Raw genomic sequence first — 26,571 nt, 5'->3', positions numbered from 1 at the left:
TTTCTAAGACTTGCTGTTTGCTGACAGGAGTTTCTGGTGCTTTCTGTGGAGAGAGTAGCTCTGGATGTTCTGTCTTTGGCCACAGCCCCGCAGTGGAGTGTTCAGTATGAGAAAATAAGTAGGAACATTTATCATGATGCTGGACTAGGGCTGGACCGCATAGATGTACTTTCTCCAAGGGTGATGGAAGGAAGCAAAATCATTTCACCTACCTTACAAGTTTGTTTCAAAGTAGTTTTACACTTTATTTTATATACAGAGGTATTTCATAGGTGCATTTCAGAGAGATATGCTGACAGTAAGCAATGAATGGAGCTCCATTAGCCTAAGTAGTAATCGGTTGCTCCGGAGAGAGGAAGTTTCCTCAGCGTTACTTCACTGGCAGGCGCTCCCTTTGTTATGCCAGCCGGGGTTTTGTGTGGACAGCGGCAGGGCCCGCGCTCTCAATGCGGAGCGGAATGGCTGTGGAGTTAACGGCGTGTGCCGCTCTGTTTGCCCACAGGAGCTGCAGTTTGAGAGACTGACCCGTGAGCTGGAGGCAGAGCGCCAGATCGTCGCCAGCCAACTGGAGCGATGCAAGCTGGGATCTGAGACAGGCAGCATGAGCAGCATTAGGTAGGTGTGGCGCCCCCGGTGCCCCTAAACACCCCCCCCCCCACCCCCACACCCTGCCTGTTTATGCTTCTCCCACTCTGTTTCTGCTCCTCCCGCTGTCCCAGTCCAACACTATGACACCAGGGCGCTGGCAATATACGGGCATGTCACACCGCATGCGACTTATGGGATTCTTCCGGAATCTTGAGTAAGACGCTGATGCCCTTTGCCCAATCTGTGTAATGGTGTACTAAATTCAATAACTAAAATAAAGTTGTGTCCACATTCATCCAAGAAGGTTTGTGGGTTTTTTTCCCTCTAACTGAAGAATAAAACACCTGGCGGAATAAAACAATCAGCTAATTAGGGTCTTAAATCTAGACCTTAATTAGATAATTAGATCAATCAGGTGTGTAATGCTGGGTAAGAATAAAACCCTGCACCTGCAATGGCCCTTATTTGACAAAATGTGGCATCCTGGTATTAATTTTATTTTAACGTGTGTGTATTTCTTTTTTAATGTTTGATTTTGTATTAGCCTTCGTGTTTGTGAGAGATTGTGGGAATATTTTAAGAAGCAATAGTGCGTTTGTGTGTGTGTGTGTTTAAGAGAGAGATAAGTGTGTGTGTGTGTGTGCGCGTGCGCGTGTGCGTGAGAGAGAGACAGAGGGAAGTGTGTGTGTGTGAGAGAGGGAGACAGAGAGAAGTGTGTGTGTGTGTGTGTGAGAGAGAGAGATAGAGAGAGAGAAGTGTTTGTGTGTGTGTGTGTGTGTGTGTTTGAGAGTGAGACAGAGAGAAGTGTGTGTGTGTGTGTGTGTGTGTGTTTGAGAGTGTGTGAGGTGTGCTTTGGGCTCAGCCACATGAGGGGAGCAGGTGGCTTCCTCAGTGGTGGAGATTACAGGCATGAGAGGAGCACACCTGGGACCTCATTCATGTCCCCTGTTCCCAGCAAAGACAGGCGGGAGAAGAGCGGGAGGGAGAGGAGTTAACTGCTCAATATTTATTCATGAATACCTTACCTTTCATTTAACCAGGTTATTCAATTAACACGAAAATCATTTTACCCAAGTCGCCATCAGCTAAAAAGTATCAAAACTAATGCTGATGGACAAATGACTGTTTATTTTCTTGAATTGACTGAATTTTCAACATCAAAATGAATGTGAATTAAAATATACAGTCACTTTCATTTATTTAATAGATGCCAATAAAAATGTAGGCCTTAATAATATAATCACATAGTATAATTGATGGCCACCGCGCAGAATTAAACTCTTTCCTCCCCCCATTCTTCAGCCAGAACCAGAAAGGAGTCACTCTTGAGCAAGATGGAGTGCTTTATTATCAACATAGTAAAGTAGATTAATATGGTTGTGTGTAGCACACCACACTCCGTATAACTATGTCCATTTGTTTTCTTAGAATCCTACTGTGCATAGCCTACATTGTGAATCTTAAATTCATACTACTTGGTGAAATTACACAAGGGTCCAGAAACATTGAAATGATTAGACCCGAAACATTTTAGTTCAGGAGTCCAGTTCCTTCACTCCGTCACAACAGTGACAGACTTAGAAAAATGAATTACATGTTTGGATAAAGTTTCTGAAATTAACTTTTGAATAAGAAACACACTAGCTAATAGTCCGGTATCATTGGAACAAATGTGATCCAGTGTTAATCTATGACTGAGCAATGCAGGTGTAGTTTAGTTTTAAAATAGTCTAGTAAATCTGTTGTAATTAACAGTTTGACCCTGGAAGTACATTCTTGAGTTCACTGGCTGACTTTGAAAACAGTGAAAGTCAGGGAAAGTGGTGTTTACAGTGAAAATGTGGGTCTTGGGAATGTTTTTTGACAGGTGGTAGTTTAGGCTTGACTGGGACAAGGGCACGATCCTTGCTGATTTTTTAGCTCCATGGATCTATGGGAGGCCCAAATGTTTTGAGTGATGCCATTTATCAATGTCACAGAATGTTTGTAAATAGTTTGGTAAGTCTATAAGGAGCCAGTAATTGTGCTCATTTAATCAACATTCCCCAGGATTTAGCCAACATTTGTCTTTTGCTTTGACTTGCAAATAAGCTTTACTTTTCTGAAACTGCAAACACATTCATTCATTCATGCTGGTGATTCCTGAACTTGGCAGACTGTGTTGTGAAGAAAAATAGAACAATTACATTTCATTTTGAGTAAAACCGAAGGACAGATGGAATCGCGGGAATTCTACAAAGTGGTATTTGTGCGAGTACGCCATCAATGATGATTAGGAATATTGGACTACATGTCTTCGTTCTGACGGTGTCAACAACAGTCTCCCACTTCAGCGTGGCACAGGGATTAATCGTACCGATTAGATTTAACTCGTTAAGCATTCTAGACAGTACAATGAGTGGAGAGCCTGCCATTTTGATTACCATTTATACAGGCCCACTTCGGTTTGTGCAGAGTGAGAATTATCAGGAGAAACTCCACTGAAAGAGGCATTCGGCATGGAAATCATTGCCAAGGGTGAGAAGCAATTATAGTCAGCGTGACTTAATGCGGTTTTCCGTTGTTGCAAATATGAGCGATAGCCACGCAAATTACTTTTTTTTTTCTTTCTTCCTGTGGTCTGATTGAAGTGACGTGGAGGAGAGGTTGTTGATTTCTCAATCTTTGATTGGATAACGTGACAAAAAAGTTTCCCACAATTTTTCCCAAAGTGCAAAATCTACTGTGAATTATTATGAATTGTGCGCAGACAAGCACATTTTCACATTGTAGGACTGTCAAAGTAGTCTAATTGAATAAGAAATAATTTCATTTTGTATGTATTTATTTGTGTATCTTAGTTTCTTTTTATTTACGTAAATGACACAGCGATGGACTGCCAGTGCCCATGGTAGATGTACATTTGCAGCCCTACTGCCCTACAGTGATTCTCTGAACATAACTACAAGTTCAGTTCCAACTTCGTCTTTGAGTGACGACTTTCAAGTAGTTGTGCTTTTTTGGTTGAACATATGCTCAGCTGTGCTTCAGCTGCTGATAAACTAGATGTTCTGTTATAAATAAAGAGGAATGCATGTAACTACCTGAGGCAGAGACCCGTGAAGGATTTTTTTTTTTTTTGTGTACCAGATTTGAGTCAACTTCTGGCTACAGGTCTCTTTCTGATCTGGAATGCTATAAAACCTGAACTGCCTCTTGCTACCGTCTAACTAATAAAACATGAATGTGCTATTTATTATGTCGGCTCAGGCATATAAAGCACGCACCGGGACTGTACATCCAGCCATGCGCTAGCCCATGGTTTAATAAACCATAAAAAAAAGCCCAAGGTACCTTCTGCAGGGCATGTAGCACAGAATGCTGGAGCTAGCTCGCATTGTGACTTTGTATCTTCTCTTGGCCGGGTGAAGGGTTGGCTTAAGGCGGTGGCAGCGTGCACCTGTGTCCCCTCCGCTAGCGCAGACTCAGACTGATGACGGAGTGGCCCCGGGTGTTTCATTAGCTTGACTGACAGGGTTCGGTTTGGGTTCTGCCCGCGCTCGTCCGCTGAGTTTGTGGGCTGCCCGTGGCCCCGCCCTTTCGCATAGTGTAAATATCAAGACATTAATTCTCCCCCTGCGTCTTTGTCATTGACAGATCCGGCCGAAATATTCCGGGTGATTGAATGACCTTTAAAAGTCATGCATCGGAGCAGAAACGCCTTGTTATTCGAAAAGCCCTTAGAGACAGACCCTGAACATCCTGTCTGAGAGGCGGGGTAGGAACTACAACTTCTACCAAACGAGCCAGCCATAGAAATGAGCACGTACCTCACCCAGTCGGGCAGTCAGTCGCTGGTTCACTCACTCACTCACCCTGTCACTCACAGGCTTTGGTTTCTCACCCTCTGTCTCACACACTCATTTCTATCCAGCTGCATAAATGGTTGCAGTGCTTCATAAAAAATGAAGTTGTGTGAGTCGCTGTGAATAAGAACGTCTGCTAAATGCCTGTAATGCAATGGCATTTATTCGATCGTTCATTTCCCCTCACTCACTCTTCCATGCCCTCACTGACTGACGGACTGACGAGAGAGCGAGAGAGAGACGGAGTGTGTAAGAGTGAGCGACAAAGAGCGAGCAAGCGCCCGTCGGGAGTGTAAGGGAACGAATCAGTGAGTGAATGAGTGACTGAGCTAGCAGGTGAGCTGGAGGTTGAATGAGTTGATATCGCTCATTCACTGACTCACGCACTCTACCTCACTTTCTGACTGGCTGACTAACTCTCTCAATTTCCTCACTGACTCACTCACTATACAGTTTTACGGAAATGTAGGACTGGGCCTGGAAGCACGATAAGCACTTAAACACATGCTGTTAACTGCTGTTAATAGGAGCTGGATTTCCTTCCCAGTCAATTCAGGAGAGGCCAGTCCCTGAAGGGTCAAAAACGACATCCTAGGAGCCCTTGCAACACATTGACCACTGAACCCACAATGATTATTCATGTTTGAGCCCATGTTTGTGTCTTAGGCCTGCACACTTGTAATCGTGTATTGCTGGAGCATTCTACAGTTTCCAAAAATGGTATATATGGTAAATAGTTCACTATATGTTCATTTTCAATAAAAGAATCTCCAGTCCTGAGGAAGCAGTGAATCACTGCAAAGACATTTGCAGTCAGTCAGTCCTGCAGGCAGGGAAATTAAAATATCAATCAAGTATATGTTCTGTTTTTTATCTTGGGCAGCCCTTCAGGGGTAAAAATGATGAAAAATAATAACAGTAGACAATATTTTTTCTTATCAACTTTTTATTGCACATTTTGGAATGGCCAGTTTTAAGTATGGGCACATCTTATTGCAGCACCATTTTCAATCAGTTTGGGAGGGTTGTCATCAAAGAGAAAGTCACCATGTCAGACCGATGGTTTCTGCTCACAAGTTTATTACATGTTCAGTCAAATATTAAATATTAGCCTCATATCAAATATATACTTAAATATAACTATATAAATCTAACAATATGTTAAGTTCTGCTTTTGTTGAAAGTGACAACTTCTAGCAGTAATCAGGGCAAGCCACTTTTGCACAAAATGCACCTGTCCGTGGGGTATGTTTTTGATGTTTGAGAAAGTTGGGAGGGCACTATGCAATATGATTAACTCGCTCCATGTAATCTATGCTGAATTGGAAAGGGTGTTGTTTTTTTGTGCTAAACATAGTTTATGAAGTTCCGTAAACACAGGGTTTCAACTGTGGCAGCACTTAGCTTGCCTACCTGAGCTCTCAAGCTAGGCTGTGACAGACAGAGCTGCCTTCCGTGCCTTTTGGCTCCAGGTGGACACCCTAGCATTCGCGCTCACACACACGGCCAACCGGCGGAGTCGGGGATCTGCAGCTAAACGCGCGTAACAGAGCCGCTGTACGCTACGCCCGGGGTGTCGCCCGGAACATCTGCTCGCGCAGTGAGCTAAACTCAGGGCGTACGGTGAAGTGCAAGTCACTCCCTGGTGATCGCCTTCTCCCCTCCCCCCCTTTTTAAACGCTGACTGTGGAGCACGGCGAGGGGGCATTAAGGAAAAGCTGTCAGACGGCCCGCTCACTGCCAATTTGGCTTCCCCTGTTAGCCGTATGTTAAGTTTGTACTGCGGACCGAGTGCCAGGACCGCTATGATGCATTATTATTCACATGGGCTGAGAGTGGCTGCGAACGGCTTTGGCGTGATATTCGGATGCCGTTTGCTTCCGTTGAGATGCCAGAGTCGTTACCCTGGGCACTCTGAATGCTCCCGTCAACATCGCCACTGCCTCTGTTAGACAATATCGAGAGGACATTGTTGACCCATGAATCACTGAAGTGATGTTGAAAATCCAAGCTTTTTTTGTGAAGATCAACATAATATATTTGTATTTAAACAGACAGAACTATTTCAGCAAACAGCCAGCACGGACACAAGGACACTGATCCTGGCACTGGGTTACATTACTGTGCTTTCGCAGCTAATGCAATGTTCTCACAATGTTACTGGAATGCTTTGCGAATGTCATAACATTGCCACCTCATGGTAGCTACATTGTGAGAAGGTTTTGTGTTAGCTGGGTAACTGCATCATTTAAAGCAGTGCGCTCACATCTCCTGAATCCTTGGGTCTTCACACGTCCTGGACCAACGTTGGCCACCCCCGCTCCATTACCTGAGCAGTTTGGCTGCATTTCTATCTACATCTGTGATGTCATTTTTACAGAAATCCGTGTGCAGCTCTTAAAGCTCCCATGTCTGCTGACATGCCAACAAGCCATTAAACGGCAAGCAGACAGAAAAATGGCAAAAGGATATTTTAAGGCGTCCTTTATAAACTGTGAGAAGCCTCTTAAATGCCAGGCTATTTGGGTGCTGTAATGAGCATGTGTAGCTTTACGTTCAAATGAACAATGGCATTACCAGATTATATTATTAAACCCCATTGCTATTTTGCTTCCTCGATGATGAACAGAGGCCGTGATTTTTAATTATGCATATTCCAGAGACAGTGTGATATAAAGACTAGGCATTCAATAAGATAATAAGCATAAGACTTTAAATCAAGCCACATCTTTTATGGCACGTAGGCTATATTATGTAAATATATCGTTTCCTATTTCCATGAAGATTACAGAATGTGTAAAATTACGACTCAATTAAATTTTCCTGTGCTTTGCTGATAATATACATTATAGCTTTCAGGTCAGAATTACTGTAATAATGTAGCTGTAATAAATACTGAAATACTAAACTATAACATGTCCCCCCCCCACACACACACACACACACCCTTAGCAGCAGAAAAAATATAATTGTGGACTTAATTAGCTCACCTATACTCAGGTTTGTCAAGAGAACCAATCAAAAATGGCCTGGTCGGCTGACAGATACCTCACCCCCCTCAGGCTCCGCCCCCAATGCCCCATTCTACAGTTTAGTGGCAGTATCAAATTAAAAAAAAACGAAATAGTCTGACCTGTTGATACAAGGGATAAGGTCATGACCATTAGCCTACATTCCAAGAAAAAAATGTTTTTGATCAGTGACTGATTTAGGAGCATTCTTCTGAATGCATTAACTTATGTTCTGGTTTCTGATGTTGTCAGGCGACTCTAAGGCACAGTGTGTTGCATGAGGAGAGGGTGCTGACTGCTGATTGGTTAGCCCATCCGTCACGGGGAAGACGCAGCGAGCGCAGCACTACCTGGCTGGCCAGCGGTGATCACGCGTCGATGACGAGATTAACCCCTCAGAACCCAGCGGACACAGATGAGCACTGCGCTCTCAGCCGCTGTAAAAACAGATCACAGTCAATCCTGTCCACCAATGCCCCCCTGTAGAATGCCCACGGAAAATTCCATTCTTATTGCATCACCTATTGTGGGCAAGAGCTCTGTCAGTGTCATCATATGAACAAAAGCACGAAAGACTAGTGATGGGAGAGTGAGGTTTGATACATCCCAAGTGCAGCTGTCCCCTTTTTATAGACTCAGCTATGGGGAGGTGGAGTGTTTCGATTAGCTCCACCCACTATGAGCTTCATGAACCCCCCACCACTACCACATGCTCTCTGCTGGCTTGTGTTTTTGTCAGATTAAAGATTAGTTGCTATGTTTTACGTCTTACTGATCATTATAATTAAGCACAGGGTATAATAAAATGTGACAAAAAAACTCAACCCAACAAGGTGAGTAGCAAATAATTACAAAGCAGCTTTACGCTGATTCTCATTACTGCTCAAGTTGTACTCAGAAGCTCGCAGCTCCTTTAAGGAACGGCATGTTGATCACTGGCTTCCCGTCTGGTTCTCTTGAAGGGACTCGGTGTCCTTTGAACACAATCACCGTGAACCCTGTAATTGTGTATAAATGGGCGCAGTTGGTTGCAGAGAAAAAATTGGCACAATAGCCTGCTCGAGGTGAAATGTATCTGTCTGGCTCGGGTTGTACACTTAATTGTTGCATTGCCTTAGCGCATGCTACACACGTTGTAGCGTGTGACTCATAAAGCAATATGAATTTTGGTGGTGGGTGGAATTCTTGCATTTGGTTTCCTTGTGCTTCTCATAATCTGACAAGAATGGCTGTGCGATGTAAGCGCATTTGCGCTTGACTTCCCGCTCAGAGGCTTTTGTTCGTATGAGGCAAGTAAGCTGCATTCAGAGGCTGATGAGCAAGACGTGGCTACGGGCAGAACAGCGAAGTCAACCGTACTCAAGGCCGAAGCATCGCAGACTGGAGCTACCTCAGTTAGCGCTCCTGTTTATCGCCCATTACCGAAAGCAGAAACTCATCACACCATTTTGCTCACACCTCATGCTAGGAGGACATTTCCCTCTTATCCGCGAGCGGTTGTCTTTACGCCGTGATATTCCGTCGTACAGTGTTTACTACCCAGTCAAGGACAGAAAAAAAAGAGGAAAAAAACGCAGTCTCTGTTTAAGTCAATTATACGGATCGATTGTGACCCTGGAACGGCCTGAGCAAGCCGAAAGCAAAGTGGCGATAATCTCGCATTCCCCGGCTCAGAAAGACACAGACAGTTTGAGTATACATCGTCCACTTAGTAACTGAGGAAGGGAACCAAAGAGCCTCAGTAAAGTTTTCTTTTAATTTACTGTGATCTGTCTTTCTCTGTATTTCATTCTCAATTCAGTTCAATGCAATTGTGCTTTGTTGCCACCCAACATTGCCAAAGCTCGTATGTACAGTTGGCACCATGTAAAACATGAACACATAATGAAATGGCAGTGGTAAGCATAATATTTGCAGAGGTTGATCACAAAGAAGCTGAATCCCCCACCCCAGGAAATCCAAATACATGCAATTATCCCCCCAAAAAATAAAGTTTTTGGGGAATAATAGTGTAATATACACACTTTAAACCTCTGGAGGCATAATGTCAAGCTTTTTTCCTGCAAGAGTAATGAGATTGTTTAAATTGCATAATGAACTGAGAAGAAGCTGGAACAACTATATAAATAATATGCTGTTGATAGGATTTACCTTGCTTGAAAGGCAAACCTGAGTAAGCTAAAAGACCTGAAATAATATCAAAATAACCAAGAAGGTGAAGTATCCCTTTAAGGGAAATCATTGGGAATGTGTGCAAGGGTAGAGCATAGCACTCCTCCAGTTGTTTCTGAACTGAAGTACCTCATGTATGTATATGTATTATTTATCACTTGTGTGAACAAGACAGCAAAAAAAGAAGCAAAAGACCCATCAGCTGCTATATAAAGAAAACAGTATGAAATGCATTGCGCTGCGCAAAATATAAATGCTACACATCCCTGTGCATGTTACGTGTTTCTCTTGGCTGCTTGCTTTCAGTGCATTGATTGACTACCAGCTTGTGTTCAGCGCGGTGTGATTTTCATTGTAATGGCAGGCCGTCCCAAAGTTACCACCTCAGCAGTCCATCAGGAAACAGGTCATCTGTGGGTGATGTGGGGGTGGGCTCTGCGCACTGTGGTAATACAGCCCACAGAAGGAGAGGCGTTCATTATGTCTGTCAAATGCGCATGGCCGCGGAGGTCAGCGTGCTGACCCTGATTGTGAATGCAAATACAAAAGCTTATCTCCCCCGCACACTGCACATGTACTGAGCCCCGATAAGTGCTCTGCCAGACAGTGTGTGCGAGTGCGCTCCTGTGCATGCATTGGATGGAGCGTGTGTGGGCTCAGGCGCATATTCTTCTGTGTATATTCTGTATGTATGTGTGTGTGTGGGTGTGTGTGTGTTTGTGTGAGTGTGTGTATGAACCTGTGTGCATGTGAGAGTGTATGATGTATGTGTATGTGTGAGTGTATGTTAATCACACTGCAGTAGCTCGGGGCTGATGTGAGCAGTTGTGCGGCCCCTGTGGGTAAACACTGGCCTGGCCCTCTCATTTGGAGGAAATTTTGTTGGGTGTTGTTTTATGCATCTTGCCTGGTGTTGGGTTTTGTCTAGCGGGGTTACTGAAGGCTGAGGGGAAAAGAGTTCTTCATTTGGTCAGTGGTCATTTGGTGCAGTGTTGTTTTTTGTGACTTTAGGAGGTGCAAACAGATTTTCTTTGTAATTTTAGGAGATGCAGAGTGTTGGGATTTTGTGATCTGAGGAGGTGGTTTGTGGGGTTGTGTTTTGTCGCCTTGTGTTATCTTGTGTTGGCTTGTGTTGTGTTGTGTCTTGTTGTGTAGCGTATTATAGCTGGCTCCCCTCCCCCTGTGTTGGTGTATTCAGATTGCTCTGTTCCAGGTGTTCAGACTCCAGCGCACAGCATAAAATCCACACATTTCAAGAGCAACAGTGCAAGATGTGGGTCTGAGGGAGGCTCTGGAAGCCCTGTTCTGTACAGTAAGACCCTGCACTGTTTTTAAGAGGCCCTCCCCCGATTCCCTCCTTCACAGTGTTCACACAGTACTGCAGGAGAGATGTCGCACTGCTCTCAGGAGAGTGCCAGTAGCCCTGGAAACCCATCCTGCCACTGGCTGGAAAAAAAAAACCAATCGTGTCGCACCAGTGATTACATCAGGGATCGCACTCTTCGTCCTGGGGGGGCCGCAGCGTCTGATGGTTTTTCTGCTGTCCTGTCAATCAGCGGCCAGTTCAGGTCTTTGAAATGCGCCGCGCGGACTCCTTGCAGAGCAGCGAGCAATCACGTCGGCCCTGAAATGCGCCGAAAACCAGCTGCCCCCCTACCCCCCCCCCCCTCCCCAGGACCGGAGCCCGTTCCCCCCGGACTGGACGACTGTCGGCTGATTACATCGCCGACCCTCAAACCCGCGACTGCAGGGCCCGGCCCGACGCTCACGCCGAGCCTCGTCCCCGAGTCACGCGGGAGCCCCGGCAGCCAAGAACTGCAATCAGGAGGCCGCGGCTTTGATTTCCTGACGGCGTCGGGGGGGTCACGGCGTACCTTGAATTGCTCCGCTGCTCGGCTCTCCTGCTCTATATATAAATGGATGTGGTTGTAAGTAAGAGGTGGATGGCGGGCTGCAGTTCCTGAATGAGCTCTTTAAATGTGACATCCGTCCAGGCTGCGCTAATTACAGACCGGAGCGAAGGGGGGCGGGGGGGGGGGGGGAGTACTGACTTCTTAAGCTTTGATCATTATTTATTAAGGAGTGCACATTTAAGGCTTACATCATGGATTTAAAGGTTCATAATGAAGTGAACTCAATTACTGACTCAGTGTTGCACATTCAAATATTTTACTTGCCTTACAATTTGGAACGGCCGCCTAAGTTCTTAAGTCAGTGCTGCAAAATCGCACAGGTGCGTGCTCCCCTCCAAAGCACGTTCTGCCGGACTACGCTCTATACTCCACTATACTCCCTCTCAGCGGTCCGCCAGCTGACCTGCACAGTTACTACGGCAGAGGAGTATGCTTCCTGCACAGGTGGTGCAGAGAGACATCAGGCACAGACACAGCTGATATGAGCGGCCATATTAGTGCACGAGGAGATGAGGAAAATCCTGCCAATAGCATCCCTCCCTCCTTCCCTCCATGGGGCCCGGTTATGCGCCGACGGGCAGCGGCATGGCGGAGGATCGATGCCAATGCGCAGCGCTCCGCTGGATGCCAGTGTTTGAGCTGGGCGGCCACACCTGGCAGCCTGCGGTTTATCCTCTTCGCAGGGAACGCACTGTAACCATGTTTGTGTCGCTGTTTTGCCACCGTTTAGATCAGCCATGGGAGCTGTAACTGCATGCCTCAAACTTCACGCTGGGTGAGTGACTCTGACATTAATCAATTAATCAGTTAATTAATTAATGTCAACCCGATGACCCCCCATCATCTGATAACGCAGACTGGCGTGGTTTAGGATTTTAGTTGGCCCATTGTTTCCAGAATAGGATATGTACTGTTTAAGGCAGTTGTCCCAAAACACATATTTAGCCTCTGTGTGGGAACTCTCCAATTTTCCATAACATACTCAGTAAGCCTAATCAAGCCCTCTTTAACCAACGTAATGTTCACAATTTTTAATTTTACATTTTTGCCTTGTACAGGAATGCTTTTGTAAGCATTGCATTACATTACAGGCATTTAGCAGATGCTCTTATCCAGAGTGACTTACAGAACGTTTTTTTTAATTTATTTTTTTACATAGCATTTGCATTGCATCCATTTATACAGCTGGATATACACTGTAGCAATTCAGGTTAAGTAGCTTGGTCAAGGGTACAACGGCAGTGTCCTACCCAGAAGTCGAACCTATGACCTTTTTGGTTACAAGCCCAGTTTCTTACCCACTATGCTACACTGCAGCCCACTGCAGTAAGCAACAGACCATGCTGCCTGTTGAGGTAATAACACCTTGTATCTTAAAACCTGTCACAAACAGTTGACCATTGATTGTTTCTGGGCCAGTGGGAGCAATTTCTAGGCAATGCTGTTGTTGAAAAAAAAAACTATTTTAACCTTCTGAATTGGGAATATATATTCAGGTGCTTTTAAACCAGCTTCATCTTTAATTTCATGAACAAAATTAAATGTGATTTACTGGGGCAGTAGGTAGGGGGTCTTTAAATAGCAGTCTGCTCCCTGTTCATGCACAACAGCTCATCATCATGTTGTCTTCATTGTGTTTGAGTGGCCCCTGCTTTGTGTGTATGTGCCCACTTCCACATTGTGTCTGTGAAACAGGCTGTTTTGAAGATGAGCAAGGGCATTCCATCTGCATCTGTTTTTCTTATTCTGGTCTGTGACCTTCCCCCCCCCCCCCCCCCACCTCCAGAGAGAATGAAAGAAACTTTCTTCCTCTGTTTGAAAACCACATAAAGAGAGAATAGAGGATGTGTTTCTCCTCTGTAACCCTCTTGTTGCTTCTCCTCTGAGTGAAAGTTCTTACACCCTCTAGTCCCCTACCCCCCTACCTCCCCTCTTCCTTTCCAGGCCAAGGTTTCATAAGGACTTTGAGATTCTTGCCTGCCCCACGTCCTTTTGGCCATTTTGGATAAGTTTTGATCATTCATGCTGGTGCCGACCCTTGGCTTCCTGGAGGTGGTTTGATATTGGACAACAAAAACAACAATGACATCAGCGGCACCTGATGTGCAACTGGAGGAAAAGGAAATGTGTGGCTTGCATCAGTGCTGATTGGCCCTGTCTTTGAGGGGGCGGGGCTTGGAGAGTATTTAGTATATGGACTACTAATGTACCTTGATTATTATTTTAGTTAATCTCAAAAAAGTCAAAAGTTAATCTTCTCATTTTCAGTTGTGGTTCAGGGCTAATTTTTTGTAAGGGAGATCAGTTTCAGTCCTGTTTCTGGCGAAAAACAAAAAGTGAAAATTATTATACTAACAAAGCACATATTATTTCAAGGTAGAAGGCTCAATGTGATTTCAAAGCAGTATTCGTGGTTTTTTCAGCCTTCTTTCATCTTGTCTTCACATATATAAAAGTGACAATGAGACATTCTTTATGTATTATAGTGTATATTATTTTTATTTTCAGTCTTTCCCCCCCATATATCAACATATGCTTTTTTTTCCAATAATGGGCAGCGGATTTGTGTGGGTGAATAGAATTACCTGGGTCAGTCCACGGCATGGCTGCCTTTGCATATTTAAATACGGGTCCTCTTTACCTCGGCTGTGAGGATATGAAAATGCATATCCGCGGGGGAAATATCAAGCTCTGCAGCTTTTATTTTCTCTAATCTGGCTCTAACAGTCTGACAGCTCCCCAGATGGGCTGCACTGAACCGCCAGTCCGCTGGGAATCGAGCAGAGAGCACGCATGAATGGGGCTGTCAATCATCTGGAAATGACACATGAGGAAGAAACGTTCCGGGAGAGCGGGCTGTCCAGCCATTGAATTAAAAGAACCCTCCCTTGTGATGTAATAAAGCGAGATGAAGGACACACACAGTTCCCTCTGTTAAGGAGCCAGGCGACAGGTTCAAAATAAGAGCGCAGAGCCACTTTGTGGCACCACATACCTCTTTACACTCTTGAAGGGTTTTTTAAAATGCAGTCTCAGGATCAATCAAGATGCATCTGATCTGCATCTGCTTTACCTCAAACCTGGATGGAGATTAATCTCTTGACCCGTATTTGAATCTGCACACAGCATGCTTTTTTTTTAATTTGGGGAAGGAATTAAAGTAAGCTCAATGTCCCATTATTGGCCAATCTGGATAAAAACTGGACGCCAGGCAACCTTAGCTACGTAGCTAGCTGTAAAGTAAGGGTCCAACAGAAAAAAAGCCAGCTCCACATCGCTTTTCATCCCCTTGGCAAACCTCAGGTGACGCCACCGAAGAAAAGCAATTCCAAGGTTACAGTAACGGTTCTTGCACAACCCCTGTCGGCTTGTCTTTTTGCTTCATGGTATCTGGGGCCGTTAATACCGCTAGACAGCTATAGCAACAAACACTCAATTGAAATCAGATCCCACACTACGGGTTCTGTAGGTGGCCACACCCACCCCTCTCATACAGAAAAGAGCACCACACCCAGAAACGTCCTGAACACATTTTAGAATAACAAATACAGGTAAAGGTCCATTCAGCAAAAGTGTGTGAAGACATTTGTATCATAGATATTCCTTAGCATGGTTATTTTATAATATTTTCAAGTTAGGAATCCTACATAGTGTGCCTTTAAACATGATGGGTTCACCAGATCCCATATTACTTATGGGCAGAGTAATGTTGCCAGATTTGGTATGTTGGGATGGGGTATTGCAGATGGAAGAATTATTTAGTGGTAGTTTGCCTTGCTGTTATTCTTAGTTATTTTGACACCATCGCCTGCAAGCGCATTGCATTCGGTTCCATATGTCTATCTTCTGTCTAACTGACAGAATTGAAGGGATGCAGTAACACTTGTGTGTAATGGTTGCTGCCGGAGTAATGAACAGGGGTCTTGAAAATTAACCCCAGAGAAGGTTTTCAGTTGGATGGCTCAAGCACAAGGTTCTCACCGGCTCCCTCTCCTCTACGTCCAATCAAATGCTGTATTCCTTTCGTAGAAGCGGTCCTGGGGTGTTTTATTTAAAAAAAAACATTTGATTTGCACAGATTGGCCTTTCTCCCGGACTGACGTAAACAAGGCCGTACAGTGCAGTACTCCCATTCCAAGCAGATTTGCAAACCGATGCAGCGGCATAGCTTACGAACGCTGTGCTAAGCAGTGTCTGATACCGCAGTGTCTTACGCCAAGAAGCGCGGTTGGATTAAAGCGCTTTTTCATGGCAATTATTGTCTTTTAACAGGGGGAGCCATGAGGGGGACTCTTCATGCGCTCGTGACAGCGGGGTAGGACTCCGACAGGCTGGAGCTGATTGGCTCATATTTATGGCTTCCGGCGTTTTATCTGACCTTCGTCACGCTGCTTGAAATGAGCTTTGCTGGAGTGCTCTGTGTGGCTCTCTCCAAGCCATCGTTATTTTATGCCGGTGAATTGCTTTTGTTTTTCATAATTCACGCGGTGATCTAGTTTGATGAATTGTTCACTGCAGATACCTGAGAGTAAACTTTTGAAGGTACACAGCATTTGCACCCGAAACACACACGGAGGGTAATGACTAATAAACAGGCTGAAAAAACAAATAGCATAACTGACATATTGCAGGGCGTTAACACACAGCTGCCTGCCTAACTGCAATTGTATCCGTGGTGACAAGGCTGTCCTCTGCAGACAGGTTAATAAAAGTTTTGACTTTCACTTTAAATTGCTCATATTTGTTAAATATGAATGTCAAAATGAGAAATTCAGCCATGGGTGTTTCCACAGTGACGTTAGCATTTTATTTATGTAAATGTAAATAACAGCACTCCCCCCACTGTTCCTAACATCTGTTGGAGGAAAGGCACTGTTTATTGTCCTCCATTGTCTCAGCCAAAAGTATGCTGACTAGTGTGTTTAAATATTATTAACTGAACAGCTGGGTAGTTATGAATCACAATAAGCCACTTGCTCAAGGGATTTGACCTGTTCAGTGCCAGTGTCCTAAACTTCAGCCACTGCGCTACACCCATGCCTACTTGCCTACATTGCTAGCTTACTGCTGTGGTCCATATACATCTGAAAATGTGTTTTAAAAAAACAACAAAAAAAAAAAAACAGCCAAGGTGAGGCTAATTGCCGAGTGGTCCCCACTGCCACTCACAGTGTGTGTCCAGCTACCACTGGCTCACTCTGCCTATCTCTCTCTCTCTCTCTCTCTCTCTCTCTCTCTCTCTCACCCTCACCCACACACACACACACACACACAGAGTGATGTACTGTTCCGCCCTGAGGGGTGGGGAGTGCAAGGCAAAGTGAGTCTCTGGAGCACCGCAGCACACACCATTGGGGGAGGGGGGTTGGGGGGAGTTCTTCCACTATCATCTTTTTTGTTTTCTTGTTGATTCCCAGAAACTGGGGATGGATAGTAGGGGAAGCAGGGAGGAGGAGTGTGGTTGTGGAGGCAGTTTCCATGGAGACCCTTTTAATGGGTCTCCCTCTGGTACTTTGCAGGCTTGTTTGTTTGTGTGTGTGTGTGTGTGTGTATGTGTGTGTGTGTGTGTGTGTTGTCGTGTGCACACTGCACCTGTGCGTGTGCATTTAATTCAAGTGGACACTCCAGGACCTCTTTTCTCAGCGCAGTTTGGTCAGCAGTTTGTCAAAGCTGCCCTTCTGTTTTTTCTCGTATCATAAGGCGACCTGTCTTTTATTGCGCCGCTGCATTCTGCGAGCGAATGGGTTCAGAAAAGAACCCACTGAATGTGCCTGAGGAATCGTTCCCTGTTGAGAGGTCACCATGGTAACCTCCCACAGTTTTCTCCAGCGCAGGGGTACAGCCCACCTTCCCCAGAACCCTGCTTTCCCCTCACCTGCAGTTTTCTGCCACGTCTAATCCCCACCAATTAAAGAGACTTGTTTTGGTGTGTACCGAAGATGAGGCCCCTCTAATTAGTAGCTCGGGGTGAAAGCCCACTTGAGTTCATTTTGCCGATGGATTGAACAAAAGCCTGGTAATCTCCCTAGAAAAAAAAAAAAAAACACACGGTAAGCTTTGCAGTGTTGGCTAGTCCACAATGACCCTGCAATTACCACCTGTCCTGAAAGCACAAGACAGGCCCAAAAGAATATTGAATCTGTTTTTTGCTTTGGACATGTCCTTTGTCTTTTTGTCGTTTGTCTTATTCCATTTGGTGAAACTTTCCTGAAGCACAATTAAAATGCCCGCATGCAAGTTTATGTTTATTCCTGAACCAGTTTTTCTTGCTTGTGGATTACAAAACACTAACTAAAATTGTCAGAGGACTGGAGTATTGAAAAGCTCATATGAATGTTTTTTTTCTGACAATTAAGTGTATAGGAGTTTTTAGATGTAATTAAAGGATCAAAATATTTAGCTGAATTCTTCTGAAAACCATGCGGCTGCTTTAGAAAATGCATTAGTGGTCATAAGGGGAGTGGAATGGTCCTACATAAGAGCTTAAAACCTATTCATAAGCAGTACATAAACATGCATAAATAAATTTGTCATTGCTATCCTCTCTTGGGTAATTTGTATGGATGTAAAATATATAAACATTTGATACAACAATTGACACTTCTGTGGCGTGCTAAGTGCCACACACCATATTCCTATTTGTCGCAATTGATATGAGAATTTATGAATGTGTATGTATTTATTAATGTCTGTGAAGGTCCTGTGTAGTTCTTATGAAAGAGCTCTATAGCTCCTGTGAAGGATAATTTGTAGAAAGTTTCCAAAGGTTGAAATGAGATGGTGCAGAAGCAGATTACATTAATCAGCTTCTGTGCTGGATGTCGTGCGGCGTCGTTTATCTGATTTGTTCACTGCATCGTTGCTCGTGGCTCTTCAGAGTCAAGCATAATTTTCAGCGGTCGGCCGTGAGATTGGACCCGTCCGTGCTGAAACGGCTCTTTCCAATCCCGTCACTCGGACGCTCCGCGCGTCTGTTCGACCGGCAGGCTGATGACATGTGCAGGGCGGAGCTCATGGCCGGCCTCCGTTGTTTGCGCACGGAGAGGAGAGCTGACGGCCTCTCTCTCCCCGTTTCTCTCTTTCGCCAGGCGTTCGTCATCAGCGGCGCGGCGAGCTTCATTCTCTCAGGCGCGTTTTTCAATCGCTGCTCTAGTTAAGTAAAGCGCTTGAGCTTCACTGTAATCTCCGAGGCAACGATTAAGAGTCAAACTGTACGGAGCCGTTCCGCAGACGGGCGCGGAACTCCGTCGCGCGTTCGCGCGCGGTGCGATTACCGCTGGCACCTCAGCTGCACCGTGTGAACGGAATCTGACTTCCTGTACGTGGGCGGAATTTCGCTTTGAACTGCATCACTGGGCGCTACGCTGGAGGTGTAGACGGAGGCTGAAGGGAAAACATGGAATAAATGAACAGCGAGGACACTTCAGAGAAAGGAGGAGGAGGAGAATAGGGGAACGCTCTCGTTCCTCCGTGGGCTCGCCTGCGAGGCCCTGCTCCTCGGTCATTTCGGTAAAGAGCGGGTGATGGACGAGCGCTCCGCGGAAAAGGCGCTAAGCCGCCGTTAGCATGCAGAGCTCTGTTTTCCCTGGCCATCCGTCACTCCCGCATAACCAGAGGCCAGAGGCGGGGATGGATCTTGGCATTCTTCGCGCTTTGGGTATGGGGGGGCAGGGGACAGAAAAATCGATGGTGGCCGCTGGGATGATTCAGAGGCCAGCAGCCTGGGCCCAGCGGGCAGGTGGAGAGGCTGGTCGGTCTCTTTCGCACTTTCGGCCATTTTGCTGGGCAGCTGCCGGCCAGCAACACACCTGGAATTATCAGGAGTGGGAGTGGAATTGATTCCCTGCTTACTGCTCTCCACACCCTGCAAGTGTCTCCTTTAGCGTTGTTAGAAGAAGGCCCGTGTCCCCAAACATTTCTCCAGATTCAACTCTTTGGATCAGATGCCAAGTTAACTTCATTATTTTGTCTTCTTACGTAGGTCTAAGTTTTAAAAAAAAACAAAGGCACTTGAACTGGATGTTCCTAATTTTCCAGCATGGCATGCTGTCACAGAGCCATGTATAGGGATTGAAACATTGGTTGTTATGAATGGATGTGAGTGTGGACAATAGATCTTATTTACTGAATGTGAAGGTGTTATTAAGGTTTTACAGAGAAAGTTTCATTTTTTCAGTGTATAAATGCAGTGTGTGTGTGTGAGAGTGTCTACTACTAAGAGAATGAGAAGCTTATTTATGGTAAATAATTATAAATCTATGATAAAGAAAGCGCTTCCTTGATTTAGAATGATGGCACTCCTTTGGCCAATCAGATGGCAGACTGCCTGTGCCAACTCTGTGAAGACCAAAAGGGTGAAAAGAAGCAGTGGCTGGCAGCATATGTGCCTGTTCCCCTGTAAAATGAAAATGATTATTTTATTACTGAGTGAGCTCTCTGAAATACACAAGGGAGTTTGCAGAAATACAATTACACATTTCAGATTTGGAGAAAAAAGTAATCTGTTTTAAAAATGGTTCAAAGAAGATTTAGACACAGGCACAACGCATTTACATTCTTGGCACATCCGACCGAACAAATTTATTGGGATTTGATTTCTCATTGAAGCCCCGAAAGAGCCTTTTAAGTGCTTTTATCTTCTGCTTATGATTTTTATGGCTGTGATTATGTCTTGAATGGTGCATGTTGTTCTGTGCAAGGCACTTACTAACGGGAATTGTTTTTTTTTTTTCATGTCTTACAGTTCAGCCGATGAGCAGTTTCGCTGGAATAACCAAGGTATGCATGTTTGTTATCTCTCTGTTTTTATGTGTCGGGATATCACTATTGTCTATTGTTTACTATGTTTCTTTTTACTGCACCGCCATTTTCTTTTTTATTATCTGCTTTTGGGCTGAAACACTGCAGCATCCATAACACTAGACCAGCAGAAACTGATGCACTCTATGCACTCTTACAACTTAGTAAAATACTCCATGGTTGGTCCATTTAGCTGCACTCCACTCATAAGATGGTCAGTGATTGGTTGAGCCAGGTACACAGGGCTAATAATGTTTAATAGAGCTTAAACCATGCACAGAATTTCAGATTTTATCTGATTTTTTCTTAGAAATTGTCATGACTGTGAGAAGTAACTGCAAGGGGCTTAATTAAAGCAGTACATTTTAATTAAATTGCTGATTTGTGGCTGTGATATGGTGCAGTTGGATTTCTCAGCAGTTGAGGAGTAGCCCAACATGAGCTTTATCATTCCAAGCATCAGCTGTTGTGTAGTACCCTGCACTATAGTATACTTATAGTATGTTTAGTGGAATTGGTTATCAGTTACTGTGTACAGTATGTATATTCATTTCCTTTACTCTCTGTAATTTTATTCCTTGATTTATACGTGTTAACGATGACAAAACTTCCCCGTAGGTAATTAACAAAGCAAGGTTGCCCTTTGTCTCAGATCGTTACTTTAGCCAAAGCATTCTCTGCTTTTCATGATAATTATTTCATTTTGTTTTCAAGAAAGGTGGCAATGGAAAGAAATCCCGTATTACATTGATGTTTTTGCTTTTAAAAACGTTTGTTTCCAAAAGTGAAATCATAATTCATCATCATTCATAAGCTGGCATTTGGGAAATAATAATAATAATAAGGGCTGGGTTGTGAGCGCGTTGGGCGCTGCCACGCTGCGTTCTGACAGCCGTCAACATCAGGCAGACCCCCGAGCGCCGTCGTGACCGCACCTGTCACGCGCACAATGCGAAAGGGTTCAAACGGATTGACTCTTAAAGGGTAAAACCTGACCTGAGAAACCCCCACCGGCTCCCTTAAACATCAAACGCGAGCGCTAAACGCAGGGATAAGGCGTGCGTCGCAGAGCAGTTGAAAAGAACCGCGGAACCATCACACCAACGCGAGGTTCAGTAACCCGCAGTCCAACAGAACTGTAAATAAACGAGATGACGATATCGTGCACATTATTTATTTATTTACTTAGTCATTTTGCATACATTATCCAGGGGGACATTAAAATGCGCATCACAGGAGTAGCGGGGGAAAAAAAGCACAGACCGACCAACAACACAGTCGATTAGTATAAAAATTGTTTTAAAAACATAAGGAATATAAGCATTCAACAGTGATTGCTTCATGTACAACGTGTGAACATGCAAATGCACAGCCCTGAATTTATAGTTCAAATTTATGTCTTGTATTCCTTTGATTTAGGTTCATATGCTCGGGCTTTCAAGCTAGAGTGGATGCATCAGGGACAGGGTGTGGGTGTATGCAAACAGCTGTTCCTAGCTCTAGTTCCCTGACCATTCCCAGATATCTGCCAGAATGCCCACGGGCTATTTTTGTCTCTAGATGTGCATAATTTAATTATAAAATCACTTTTTATACATGATTATTGAATGGACTTTACCAGTGATTTCTCACTCACCTAGTATTTACTGCATTTCATGGTTATTTATAGATCGACACACGACCTTTGCTTGACTCTTTCTGGAAACAAATACTAATGGTGAAGAAGATTAATGTTTCTATTTCTGCTATATATCTGAGGAGAATCTGTGCACAGCTAATCACCTGTATACCGAGTGTGGGTGATTCCTGACGATGACCCCACACCCTTCCTTCTCCTTTGTTAACAGATGGAGGACAGAAAGACATCGAGGATGAACTGACCACTGGCCTGGAACTGGTGGATTCCTGCATCAGGTCTTTGCAGGAGTCTGGCATACTGGACCCCCAGGAATTTTCTGCAGGCGACAGTAAGGACGGAGAGTTTTTGATCTAGGGGAGTCGGTATGTGTGGGGAGGAGGCAAGCTTTAAGAACCAACATTTTTAACATTGGATTTATTCCCTCTTTTGGCCTTTTTCCCTCTAGTGCCCCTAGTGGCAGAACCCTGTTACCGTACTTTGATAGCTATGCGTGCCTGATTCTAGAGGCACTGTTTTTCTTCTTTTTTTTCTTAATTGACATCACTGCCATTATCATTATCATACCATTACGGATATAACTGGTCAAATTGGAAAGGCCAGAATTACTGTTTATTCTGGAATTATGTCTTTGCAATGATGTGATTAAATTATTACTCTGTTCTCATTAAAAAGCTTACTATGTGGTCAGTTTTTTAAACAATGTTGCTAATGAATAGAAAAAAACATCATGTTTCTTGAGAACATAGAAAGTATATTCAGACTGAATATTTTGAATGTGGTGTACAATATCATAAATTACATTCACTATGGATGTCATTCAAAATGAAACAAAGTGAATCCACTGTGTTGAAGCCTGAAAAACATGAAAATTCCAGACCTACATTTAAAAAATAACTGCCAAAATCATGTATGCATAAAATCATATATATAGAAAAGACATTTCTGCAAATTGTGTCTGATTTCATTGCTCAAAAAAGCTAAAAATCCTCAGTATTCAGTACCCTTGTTTACACACTTCCTCTCATTAAAAAACTGAAAAGATGCAGATTTAACTTTTTGAATGGATTTCTTTAGCAAAATCCATTTGTACCCATACCTGTCAAGACACATCAAGTGTGTCAAGGACCCTCCATGTGAATTATAGCTGACAATAGCCCAAGGTTTCTTTTAACCTCAGTAAAGTGCATCAAAGTAGGAAGAATAAAATCTCAAATAATTGCAAAGAGGTAATCAAGTTTATATTCAGTCGTCTGAAAGGACTGGGATGATTTGCTTGGAAATGGGCAAAAAAATCTGAGAATTCTGAAAGACATATATAGATTTTGAAACAGCGATTTCTTCTGGGAATATTTGAAGGAAGTTATCATCGCAGTCAGAACGTTCTGAACTTCAGTCTGTGTGCAGCTAAAGAGTGTGACTGCCAACCCTCTCATTTCTGTATATTTTTTCTGCATATATTACTCTGAATTTAATGGTATATAAGATTATTACTTTTCATTTTAATATATTGAATTTATGGGTCAAATTTATATCCATATCTTGTGACATATTGCATTTTGTTCATCACTTAGAGATGCATTTTGAGCCTGCTTACAACTTCATAAATGCAAATTCTCGGAGGTACAAAGGCAGTGTTTAACATTCAAACCCTTGACTGATGACTCCGGCTTTTTCACTTTACCCCAGAGCTTCTTTGGGAAAACCAGGAATAAAGAACAGAAATGGTAAAAGAAATAAAAACCATGTTGCCTGACTCTGTCAAATCAGATGTAAATTCTGCTGGTGTTCGGTGGTCCTTCCCTGCTCATTGAAATGGCGGATATATTTATGCGTTCAGCACTGGAGGCTGTTGACAGAGTAATATATGCGGCACCTCCCCATCAGGATGTGAGAATGAGGTCCATGTTACCAGGCCAACGTTAGCGGCAGGTGTAAATCCTGGCAGGGGTGTAACCGCAACTGGTGCGGAGGAGGGAGGTGGGGGGCGGGGGGGGGGGGGGGGGGGGGGGGGGGTTGGGGGGGCGGGCTGGGGCGGTGCACCGCAGGCCGCGTCCGCACGCTGAATTCCTCCCGTCTCAAAAGAAGGTCACATGGGTGGCCTTGGTTTAATGCCACTGTCATTCCCACAGAGCCACACGGCTATCTCACAGATGCCTGGCACAGTGGGAACACTTCTGAGATGCCAATCTTTTTTTGAAAGGCACCTAAGGTGGTTCTGGGAGAAAATGAAAGGCAGGAAAAGCGTTTGTGTGGACGCATCAAGTCTTCACTGATATATATATATATATAAACACATTCAGATTTATATATATACACATGCATGCACAAACACACGTATGCAAACACACACACACACACACACATGAACAATGAGGAGCAAACCTCTGAGGACACTGCCAAGTCCTGGTTGTTTCATTATTTATCAGGCAATAATGCAATTTTGATACTCCTATTATACTTCTTATTCAAGAATTGAGAAATTGACATTATTGAGAACAAATGGAGCTTATTAGGATGGCATTCTCACCGCAGTCACCAGACCTGAACCCAATTAAATATCTGTGGGAGCAGCTGAAGTGGGAGAAGGCCAAACATTAAGTGGCATCAACAGATCATCACTGAGAAATGTTGAGAAAGTGCTGGAGTGAAATGGTAGATGAGGTGTTGCTTAAAGGGATATTTCGCTTTAGAATAACACAAGCAATTTAGCTTACCCCATTTTATTTGCATACCATGAATGCTAGCAGCATTAGGTTTAGATTTCCCTGCTGAACATTAATGACATCGTTCCTCTCGGCTCAAAATTCACTCCCATTCATTTTTGGGACCTCGCCAAAATGAATAGTTTTAAAGCATTAACCAATTAGGGAGGATAATATATTAATAAAAGATAATACTAATGTCAAAAGGTCTCTGTTCATTTGAGTTGATAAGCTGTTTTCTGGTTTAGGTTATGTATAAATAGATAAACTATTTTCATGTTGGCTACTGCACAGGAATATAGCAAGCCATAGTTTGATTTTAATGAATGCGCCTGTGTGAATATGGTGTCTGTGCAAGGATGCTTTACTTAACTTAACAAACCTTAACAAACCTTTTTCCAGAGCTTATTTTTCTTTTATAAGGCAATTAAATGTAAAAAAAATACATAAGATATTTTAAAAAACTCCATTTTAAAAATAAAAAGAGTCCATTTGACCTTAGTACTCTCCTTTATCGATTTTTTATCTTATGTTGTTAGTTTGTGTTTTAAAGTATTCATTTTCGCAATGTTTTATGGTGTTTTATTCCAAACTGAAATATCCCTTTAAGCTGGTGGAATCAATTAATGCCAAGCAGAGAGAAGGCAGTAATCAAGACAAAAGGCACCTAGTACTAACAATTTCTGACCTTCAATAAGTACCTACACACTTTTTTACATATATAATTAAAAAAAGAATGTATTCTTGAAGTATAAACAGAGTATAATAGTGTTAGCCTTTTATAAATAGTGAAAGCAATCAGTTTTTGATAGTATTCGTTATTCTTTTGGTCCCCACTGTGTGCGTATGTATGTATATATGCACACTGTATATATAGTGTCTGGTATATGCAGCTATTCACTTTCCCTTGGTTTTATTTGCAAAGACCTTTTTTACTTAAGGTAACGTTAAAAAACGGAATTGAATGTCAGTATTTAATTAGGTGCCCATTTTCCAAGAGCAGCGCTAGATGCCCTTTAAGTAGGAGTGCATTGCACTGTGAATTAATTGAGTGCTTTGATGAGGGCGGTCATTGCTGGGCTTGCGCACTCCACAGTGGGGAACCATTATAAGCGTGTGAACTAATAGTGAAACGCTTTCCCTTGGAGAGTAAGTGGTGCTAATTCTCGCTTGGCACTGGGGTAAACAAGGGAAAGGGGCTGATCCGAAATGGAAACCTCCTTGGCTATAGCGGGCGATAGAATAAGTGCCTTCTGATTGCCTTTATCGCTAGGCTCATTTAGGCTACGCCTGCACGCTCTGAAGCCTGACCTCTGCCTCTGCCCTGAAGCGTGATGCACAAACCCTTTGCCTTTTGTCTTTGCCCTTTTCTCAATGCAGGGCCCAGCCTGCTATCCCAGAGTGCACTGCAGCTCAACTCCAACCCGGACGGATCGTTCCCGTACACGGCCAGCTACCACAGCAGCCAGACCCTGGCCCTGAGCGACTCGTCCGCGTCACAGGCCCCGGCGCGCAGCGGCCAGGCCGGAGGCGCCGTCCACAGCTACAACCAGGTGAGCCTGGCTGCTCTGGTCAGGTCTGCTCTTCTCCCTGTGAACGGCTGTGGAATGTTCTCAGCATGCAGCCCCTGTGGGGAGAGTGAGTGAGGGAGGGAGAGAGAGAGAGAGAGAGAGAGAGAGGGAGGGAGGGAGGGAGGGAGGGAGAGTGAGGGAGGGAGAGTGAAAGAGAGGGAGGGAGAGCGAGGGAGAGAGTGAGAGAGAAAGAGAACGAGGGAGAGAGAGCAAGAAAGAGAGCGAGAGAGAGAACGAGGGAGAGAGAGCGAGGTAGAGAGCGAGGGAAAGAAAGCAAGAGAGAGAGCAAGGGAGAGAGCGAGCGAGAGTGAGAGAGAAAGAATGAGGAGGG

General features: G+C 44.1%; 1 protein-coding gene across 5 annotated transcripts in view; it reads left to right on the top strand.

Moving 5' to 3' along the window:
* LOC118234146 (catenin delta-2-like) overlaps positions 1-26,571 on the top strand; it is a 178,390-nt gene that overhangs the window by 55,732 nt on the left and 96,087 nt on the right. For all 5 annotated transcript variants that reach the window (XM_035430527.1, XM_035430526.1, XM_035430525.1 and 2 more), the window contains 4 exons: positions 503-615; positions 20,273-20,307; positions 22,176-22,295; positions 26,050-26,222. In XM_035430527.1, the coding sequence (XP_035286418.1) occupies positions 503-615; positions 20,273-20,307; positions 22,176-22,295; positions 26,050-26,222 (441 nt within the window). The remainder of the gene's footprint in view (positions 1-502; positions 616-20,272; positions 20,308-22,175; positions 22,296-26,049; positions 26,223-26,571) is intronic.

The sequence above is a fragment of the Anguilla anguilla genome, chromosome 8 (assembly GCF_013347855.1).
Source record: "Anguilla anguilla isolate fAngAng1 chromosome 8, fAngAng1.pri, whole genome shotgun sequence".
NCBI classification, from domain to species: Eukaryota; Metazoa; Chordata; class Actinopteri; order Anguilliformes; family Anguillidae; genus Anguilla; species Anguilla anguilla.
Note: the sequence above shows the minus strand (reverse complement) of the source record. Positions and strands in the feature narration are given on the sequence as shown.